The sequence below is a fragment of the Corticium candelabrum genome, chromosome 9 (assembly GCF_963422355.1).
Source record: "Corticium candelabrum chromosome 9, ooCorCand1.1, whole genome shotgun sequence".
Classification (NCBI taxonomy): domain Eukaryota; kingdom Metazoa; phylum Porifera; class Homoscleromorpha; order Homosclerophorida; family Plakinidae; genus Corticium; species Corticium candelabrum.
In genome coordinates this window covers 1,201,469-1,209,550 of record NC_085093.1, presented here as the reverse complement: position 1 = coordinate 1,209,550, position 8,082 = coordinate 1,201,469, and the positions used below count along the sequence as shown (strand labels likewise).

Sequence of the window (8,082 nt, the reverse complement as noted above, 5' to 3'; positions counted from 1 at the left end):
TCAGTCTAGTGATTCTCTTTGTTGTATACCCAGCAATTGACGGAGTAGCTCCTGGTGATAAATCTTCCCTAATCTAAGACTGTAAAGGTAAATATCTGAATGGTCAAAGATCTCTAGTTTCTGCCATGTCTTTGCTGTGTTTGACTGAGTTTCACTCATAGGAATGATGTCACTGCAATGGAATGCTTGATTTTGCCTCCGACTCCAAAACGTCAGCGTTGACAATTGAACCATTCCAGTATGTGGATGAAATCGTAGTTCACCAACAATCCGTCGGGAAAAATAGCTGATTATGAATAGCATGATGGTTGTTGCTGTTGCAGCTGTAACGCCTGCTACAACGTTGAAGTCGTCTAGTAGTCCTTGATGATGCCAATAACTGATTGGAAATATAAGTAAAATGACGCATCCTGCTTGAAATTGTTTGAGACGAGAAATAAACCGTAAATGCTTCATCCAGGGAAACTTGTAGACAAGGATTGCACCTGACACTGATTCCATTTCCGCTTGAAGATTTGACATTGTCTTTATTTTCGTTACAGACTGCTGTTTTTTTGGAAATAGATCTACTTTTCCGTTGCATAGGGATGGCACTCCTCTTGATGGCACGTCTATGATTTTCATTATCCGGGCATCCAGCCCTAGACGTGGCATGCAGTTCTTAGTGGTAGAGCCGTTGCGTCGTAAGCAGTGAACTCGTTGTAACGTCAATACACATCGAATCTCACAATTCCTACTAATTAGTCCATACATGTGTTGACGTCAGATCTGTTTTGCGCAAACGCAAATGTTCGACTCGCGTAGCCAGACCCTCTCCATGATCATAGCGCAGTGGCCCATGAACTTCTACATACTCCAGTAGTATGCAATGCATCTGTAGGATCATGTATCACTTTTCAAGGTTTGTAGAAACGCATCTATGGCTCCATCAATTTTGTTATTAGCACGTGACTGACTTATTTACGGAATGAATAGCTGAATGAGATGAATGGTTCAGCTGTTTTTTTTTTGTATAGATTACACGTGAATATTATACAAAACAGTAACAATAACCATATCAGTATACAAACTAACCGAGTCCAACATCTAGTGACATCATGACAATAAAACCAACAATTGCTGTCCATGTAGCTAAGAGTCCATTTCCGCTAAACAAAACATGTCGTAATGTTACAAGAAGAGAATATCACAACACAAGACATACAATTAACCTTGTGTTGGCCTCGGGTACTACTTCATTTATAACAACATAGATCATGGCTCCTGCCGCAAATGCTAATGCATAAGGAAGCATTGGTTCAGCCACCTGAAACATGTATTTCACAAAGATAAAAAATAAAGAATGAAAACACCGTAACGTACTACTACTGCAGCAGCTCCGAGGACGCCAGCCAAAGGTTCTACCATTCCACTTAGTTGTCCATACCAGAAACTTTTCCACGGCGACATGCCACATCCTGACAGTGGCATACTCACAGCCAAACCCTCAGGAAAATTCTGTATTCCAATTCCAATAGCCAAATTCCTAACCATTGCCATCATTAGGCGTGCACACACACACACACACACACACACACACACACACACACACACACACACCTTGCATTCTCTATTGTCGCTGATGGTGACTTCCCTATGGCACCAAAGGCAACACCAACAGCTAAACCTTCTATATCAGTATAGTTAGTTTCATATGCAGTTTTCGTCAAATGGTCAACAGACCTGGAATATTGTGAACTGTAATCGCAACTATCAACAGCAGTATCCGTTTCCAGTTGACATTCTGGTGTACATCGTCGACCATCAAATCATCTCCTTTCGAGCCGATATCTGTTTGCAATAAATCATCTGGTTTCTCATCTTTAGTGCGCCTTCTTACAGCAGAGTCCAATGTGGCCGAATGATGGCAAGGTTTGCCATCCACTAGTGGCAAGTCTTCCTATAACACAAAACTGGCTCTCCATCTATCTAATCAGCAATTACAAGACCTTCACAAACTGTTTACTAAATGGACCATTCTGGTACTGAGTACGTTTGTAAGTAATCCTGATATGTTTAGAAATGTCATCATCAAAATTTAGACAACTACTGGTATCTGCCATAATATACTACTTTCTTATATAGTATTCACCTTGATCTGTCTTGTGTCTTATCCTAGAAACTGATTGCGCTGTATAAAGAAATAGTCCTTTTCATGTTATTAATTTTTTGATATTAATTAATCAATTAATAGTTCTCTAGGCAAATGAGAATGTCTGAATAAAAGTTTACTAGATAATCAAACTGACTTACAGTGGGTGTTGTGACTGACTTGTAAGAAACAGCTCCACCAGAATAGTTGTTTGAAACAGGTACAATGTTATAATTATCTAGTTGCTACATGTAAACAAATATTGCATGCATGCCATCATACACACATCCGGGAATGTCAATTAGCCTACCAAATGTTTTAGCAGCGCGTCTGAACCGTAAACAAATGCAGCTCCCAGTATAAATCCAACTGAAGCAGGAATAAATGCTAGTTCTCCCCCTGTTCCATACGTGCCTGACGCTGCCGCCATTTCTATTGCTGGAGCCAACAGCGACCAGTAAGAAGCAGCTAGCATAACCTGTGAACACACAGGCTACCATAATAACTAGGGCAGCAGCATCCTTAAACATTTACTTACTCCAGCAGCAAATCCAAGACTTCCATCTAAAATTTTTCGCTAGACCCGTTGTGGAACACTTGATACACACAGTGAATACTCGAGCATCAATCAGTTTCTTACTTGATTACTGTTGAAAACGAACACAAGCCCTGAGCCAGCCGCTGTTACGGCCCAGGTAAATAAAGTGCCTAACAAAGCTTGTGTGACAGGACTTGCACCTTCGATCATTTCATTCACTAGATTGTACCCGGATGTGGAAGTCGATCATGTGTCAATTATCCGGGGACTTTTTGTGCTTAGATTGTTGTTTGCGATTTCATTTGCGTTCATCTCCAACGATGAATACGGGCTCCGTTAGCCCTCATGGAAATACCATGCTATATTGCGGTTGGAACCAAGATCAAGGTTTGCCTCGGCATTCGTTTGTGCAACAGGAGCAAAGAGCTCTTTGCTGATCTGTTGTTTCTGAAGGCTGCTTTGCTTGTGGAATGGAGAATGGCTTTAGAGTCTACAACACAGATCCGCTGAAGGAGAAAGAGCGACAAGGTAAGGCAAGGCGTGACGTTTGCTCTAATCGTCACTGTTTGGAAGGCTATGAGTGTATGAATGCATCTGATCATCATCGGGAGCTGTCGTGTGTGGTAGATTTCAAGGATGGAGGTGGCATCGGCCATATAGAGATGCTGTTTCGCTGTAATTACCTCGCTTTGGTTGGAGGCGGAAGGAACCCGAAATACCCGCCTAATAAAGGTAGTTTAGCTATTAATTACTTTGATGCATGTCAAAAGAAAATACAGTAGTGAAAAGCAAATCAAAATTAGCCGCAAGTGTTGAATCTCAACAGTTGTATGTGTGTGATTGTTAGCACTGGTGTGTAAGTTCTTTGGTGTGTGTACAGTGATGATTTGGGATGATTTGAAGAAGAAGTGTGTAATTGAATTGGAGTTTAGTACTGATGTCAAGTCTGTCAAGTTGAGAAGAGACAGGTGTGTACAGTAATGCTGTTTCATAGTATGATAAGTTGATATAGTGATGTGGTATGTACATGTAGGATTGTGGTTGTACTCGTTAATTCTATAAGAGTTTTCACATTCACTCAAAATCCTCAACAGCTACATGTATTTGACACAGCAAGCAATTCTCGAGGTACAGTGTACTCTTTATAGGACTTATGTATTTGAATGAAGATTTGTTATCGTTATCAGTTCTTTAGAGCTCAATATGTGTCTTCAGTATAGATTGAAGTCTTATGTTTTAGGCCTCTGTGTCATGTGTCCAAATAGTAACAATGCACTGTTGGCATTTCCCGGCCGTCAAGTTGGGCATGTGCAGATTGTTGACTTGGCCAACACAGACAAGCCAGCTGCATCAATTGCAGCACATGAAACAAACTTAAGTTGCATCAGCATGAACTTACAAGGAACTCGACTTGCAACGGCATCAGAAAGAGTAGGTATAATCATTGTGCATGTGTAACGTTTGACTCTGTATGTTGCTTATGTAGGGAACACTAGTACGTGTATTTGACACGACGACATGTGCATTGCTTCATGAGCTGAGAAGAGGAGCAGGAACTGCTAGAATTTACTGGTCAGTGTACAGTTGTCACATTAATAACAAGGATTGATAAATTATGTTACGTTTTATGTGTCCAGCATATCCTTCAATCAGGACTCAACACTGCTTTGCGTGTCCAGTGACCATGCCACTATTCATGTTTTCAGTTTGGAAGATCCGAAACGAAATAGAACGCACAGGTGTTATCGTTAGGTTTTATTAACTTTTTGCCACACTTAGTCTGTGCTTGTCTTCTATAGTCTGAGCAAGGCTGGAAGTATGCTGCCAAAGTATTTCAGTTCCAGGTTTAGTTTCTCGAGATTTCAAGTTCATGGGGGATGCCAGTGCGTATGTGCATTTAGTCAGGAAAAGAATGCTGTAATTGGTAAGCATTTTTGGGTAATCAATTGTATATCACACATTATTTACAATTGTCTATTACTTATGGAATGTTTGCATTTGTCTTAATTTACATTATGTTACTCCCATGAAGACATCATTTGTTTCTAATAAGTAGAAAACATGATGAAATCATGTCAGGTTTTCTGATCCAATTTTAAGTTTTGTTCTTCGCATGAGTTTGCCATCAGTATTTGTGTCCAGGCATTTCTGCATGTCTGCTCGTCTCTGCCCTACCTGCTTGCCTGCCTGCCGAAATAGTTGAACTTGTTTATGAAGCTCTTTTAATTATTGAAAAATTATATTCTAGTGTGTAGATATGCTGTATCCTAAGAAAATAACCTGCCTGCTTGCCTGCCTTCCAAACCTGCTCACGGAGCTTCTACGCGCTCTGTCTGGATTGTCAGTCATTGTGCTGTTGTTTGTTTATTTGTTGCTGAATGTTTCTGTCCACCCGCCTGTCGTCACCATCTACCTGCCCTCCGTTGCTGCTTTCTGGAGTTGCTGTCACGGCCAAACCTGCTCACAATGCTTCACACATTGAAATAGTTGAACTTGTAACTTGTTTATGAAGCACTTTCTTTTTATTGTTGAAAAATTATGTATTCTAGTGTGTAGAGATGCTGTATCCTAATATAATTGCTTGCCTGCCTGCCTGCCTGCCTGCGTACCTGTGTATCTGTCAAACATTGTTACAATATACATGTTACATTGACAACAACTACAGTCGTTAATATGTTCTTTGCAGCAATTTGTTCTGATGGTTCTTACTACAAATTCAAATTCAACAGCAAGGGAGACTGCACCCGAGACCAATACAAACATTTTTTAGGGATGACAGATGGAGATTAAACTGTCCATAGCTGTAATGCTCATCGAGTTGTGAAAGTTTTTGTGACTGCATTATGAACTGCATGGTGACAGTGATGGTTCTGGTTGGTGTAACTGCATGTACATACACTGACTGTATGGTGAGTGCTGGTAGAGTTCTTGCTATGTATAGAATGCAGGAAACGTTTTCTTTGTAGTTACTAGTTTTGGGCAAGCTTGGTGCTCTACGTACTTGTGTGCTCTATTTTCTGATAATTTGTTTGTATGAAATAATAATGCAGCAATAAAGCTTGCAAGTAAGTTGTAGAGAAAGATATTGTAGAGGCTGAAATTAATGCGGAACGAATATTAGGGATATGAGCCTGCTAGATTGTCCTAGGGCTCCGAGGCTTAGGTTGCCATGGTTGCCATCGCTACTGTACAGCACAGATTGCACTGTTACGAGACGCGTATACTCTTGGCTTCAGTTTCAGATGGCTGCTGCTGGTGGTGGTCGTCCTACAAATTTATCGAGCCGAAAAGTTTCCGTACGGTTATACACTTTTCAACAGTGTCGCACTCCGGAAGAGTTTTTCCGACTTTCATTCAACAAACTGCTGAACGTTCCGCCGTCTACTCTTTCTGCAGTGAAGGATGATGTCTCTAAATACTTCACAGGAACGGGAGCGAGAACTAGCTTAAATGAGATGCCCGAAAGTCCGTTCCAACGATGGTGTCTTCCACGGAAGAAAAAGAGTGGTGCTTCCACAGAAAGCGAACTACACGAGAATCTTGTAAATTTCGTTCCTGCTTGGTTGCTGATTGTGAAGCAAAACATGAAGCAGCTGGTAAGGACAGTAACAGGCAAACAGCAGCAGAACGTCGGGAGACTGTACAAGACATTGCATATGCTTGGTGGCGTCATGACTTCACGTGATGTAAATGATGTTGCAAAGGCTGGACACTTACTTGTGGCATTGGGAAGAGGAGCAATACGAATCTCCTCTGATTTCCGAACATTTCTGTGGGCGTGGTTTTCTCACAGTTATGGTGGGTTGCACATTTTAGAATCACTCTATTTTACTTATTGTGACTGTGGACTGGAACGAATTCCTATTATTGATCTTATTCTTTCGTTTAGTCAAGGCCATCTTCAGGATTTTTTCAAGAATGCTTTGCCAGCAAAACTTGCATCTCCTCGCACATTCCTCTCGTTTGTTCACCAACTGCTTCACATGGCCTCCTCTGACCAGCTGTCGATGCTGTTCTGTAGAGAACCCGAGGTGTCTAAGCATGTGTTGGACTTTGCTCTTCATTACAGTGGCCCCACATTAGCCATTAGTGATCGTATAGAAGCAATCACATTGCTTGCCAAAATGTGGCTTTGTCTTCCTAAGCAAATGGAGTTATCACCCGGAGCAACAGAGGCCGTTTTGGATACGTTCAAAATGACATGCAGAGACCCAAGATCATCTGAAGTTCAAATTGTGTCCCATGCTGTTTTATTTTCTCTCTTTGATGCAGCTATTCAGAATCAGATTAGTTCAGAGTTTCAGTTCACTGTTTGGGATATGCTGGTCTTCTCAATGTTTGGCAACCGATCATTCCAGCATGTCTATCGTTTTATCGTAGCAAGTTTTTGTGAGTGCCTTCAGAAGCATATGGATTTTAATGTAGGATCAATTATAGAACAAGTAACTCGACAAGTGAAGACCTCAGGACTGCTAATGGTGGATATTGACCTTTTTCTTGTTCTGGCACAGCACACAGCTTTAGATGTCACACAGGCTCTCGTACTTCTTCAACTTCTGGGGCAGATAATGTCTAGTGATGTCATCTATGGTCGTGAGGTATCTATTCCTTTTATTGTCTTACTCTGCCGATATAAACAGGAAACCTCTGTTGTAAGATTTCTTTGTGACTTCGCTCGATCTCTAATTGAGTCTTTGAGAGTAACTGATGACTCATCTGTTCTTGTAAGTCAGCTCACTTATGATGACTATCACAAGAGGGTTTTGTCTATTGAAATACTTGCAAAGATACTACATCTTCAGGAGGAAGAATTTGAACCTTTGGTTGATGAAGTTAAGGAACTTCTTGCCACAACTGATGATTTGCATCTTGATGTTCACAGTTTAGGTTACTTTATTCCAGTAGAGACAGATGGACAGCCAGCTGAAGTGTAAGGACACGACATGATATCAGGTGTAACAACTTGTTAAGGCTTAGCTTTTGCAAGTTTTCTTTCACACTGGGCAGTAGAAGTCCTACACTATACACAACTAAATATTCCCGAGTTTTTCTATTTGTACTTCAGATTACAGTGGATGTGAAGATGGCATTATTTTCAAAAAAGAGGTTGAATTACAGGAGTGGGATTCCCATCTCCTCTAGTCAAATTGATGAAAAAAAGCAAATATAGCATTCATAAGTATAATATAAAGCACTGAAGACTACCTGTACAAATATCTATAGAAAATGTCTCATATGTACTGACAATTTAAATTGACACAGTGATAGTGACTGGATCGAACAACAACGCGTAGGAGGATGTTCTCAAACATTCATCAGCATGCAGGCAAATATGCATCTTGTCAATGCATGTGTGGAAGCTTAACAAACACTACTTATATATTAATTAGCAGAAACCACATCCAAGTGAGGC

General features: G+C 40.7%; 4 protein-coding genes across 5 annotated transcripts in view; 2 read left to right on the top strand and 2 right to left on the bottom strand.

Moving 5' to 3' along the window:
- The window catches only part of LOC134184048 (transmembrane protein 186-like), a 776-nt gene extending 23 nt beyond the window's left edge, over window positions 1-753 (bottom strand). The window contains exon 1 of the mRNA XM_062651650.1: window positions 1-753. This exon is cut by the window's left edge and continues 23 nt beyond it. Coding sequence (XP_062507634.1) covers window positions 1-753 — 753 coding nt within the window.
- A 237-nt stretch (window positions 754-990) lies between these two features.
- Window positions 991-2,880, bottom strand: LOC134184360 (zinc transporter ZIP11-like). 2 transcript variants are annotated; one of them, XM_062652035.1, is made up of 9 exons: window positions 2,772-2,880; window positions 2,670-2,708; window positions 2,442-2,609; window positions 2,293-2,376; window positions 1,723-1,939; window positions 1,600-1,669; window positions 1,363-1,525; window positions 1,212-1,306; window positions 991-1,148 (listed from the first exon to the last, which is right to left on the bottom strand). In XM_062652035.1, the coding sequence occupies exons 1-9, from the start codon at window positions 2,877-2,879 to the stop codon at window positions 1,070-1,072; spliced, it is 1,023 nt and encodes a 340-aa protein (XP_062508019.1). In that variant the 5' UTR covers window position 2,880; the 3' UTR covers window positions 991-1,069. The 2 variants fall into 2 exon arrangements, with proteins under 2 accessions (XP_062508019.1, XP_062508020.1); XM_062652036.1 differs by having other exon boundaries at window positions 1,600-1,666.
- A 57-nt stretch (window positions 2,881-2,937) lies between these two features.
- On the top strand, window positions 2,938-5,778 carry LOC134184199 (WD repeat domain phosphoinositide-interacting protein 3-like). The gene is made up of 10 exons (XM_062651823.1): window positions 2,938-3,056; window positions 3,123-3,197; window positions 3,297-3,401; window positions 3,550-3,637; window positions 3,703-3,797; window positions 3,910-4,100; window positions 4,156-4,241; window positions 4,307-4,408; window positions 4,469-4,593; window positions 5,356-5,778. The coding sequence occupies exons 1-10, from the start codon at window positions 2,990-2,992 to the stop codon at window positions 5,457-5,459; spliced, it is 1,038 nt and encodes a 345-aa protein (XP_062507807.1). The 5' UTR covers window positions 2,938-2,989; the 3' UTR covers window positions 5,460-5,778.
- Window positions 5,779-5,890: 112 nt separating this feature from the next.
- Window positions 5,891-8,011, top strand: LOC134184649 (uncharacterized). Its single transcript, XM_062652395.1, has one exon. The coding sequence runs from the start codon at window positions 5,912-5,914 to the stop codon at window positions 7,601-7,603; it is 1,692 nt and encodes a 563-aa protein (XP_062508379.1). The 5' UTR covers window positions 5,891-5,911; the 3' UTR covers window positions 7,604-8,011.
- The last annotated feature ends 71 nt before the right edge of the window (window positions 8,012-8,082 follow it).

What these genes read in the sequence shown, in the direction of transcription:
- LOC134184199 (XM_062651823.1), top strand. Translation starts at nt 2,990, where the DNA reads ATGAATACGGGCTCCGTTAGCCCTCATGGAAATACCATGCTATATTGC. An exon ending in GAAGGAGAAAGAGCGACAAG is followed by an intron (nt 3,198 to 3,296) that starts GTAAGGCAAGGC and finishes CGTGTGTGGTAG; the next exon opens with ATTTCAAGGATGGAGGTGGC. An exon ending in GTCAAGTTGAGAAGAGACAG is followed by an intron (nt 3,638 to 3,702) that starts GTGTGTACAGTA and finishes ATGTACATGTAG; the next exon opens with GATTGTGGTTGTACTCGTTA.
- LOC134184360 (XM_062652035.1), bottom strand. Translation starts at nt 2,879, where the DNA reads ATGATCGAAGGTGCAAGTCCTGTCACACAAGCTTTGTTAGGCACTTTA. An exon ending in AGTCAGTCACAACACCCACT is followed by an intron (nt 1,940 to 2,292) that starts GTAAGTCAGTTT and finishes TTTGTGTTATAG; the next exon opens with GAAGACTTGCCACTAGTGGA. An exon ending in GTACCCGAGGCCAACACAAG is followed by an intron (nt 1,149 to 1,211) that starts GTTAATTGTATG and finishes TGTTTTGTTTAG; the next exon opens with CGGAAATGGACTCTTAGCTA.
- LOC134184649 (XM_062652395.1), top strand. Translation starts at nt 5,912, where the DNA reads ATGGCTGCTGCTGGTGGTGGTCGTCCTACAAATTTATCGAGCCGAAAA.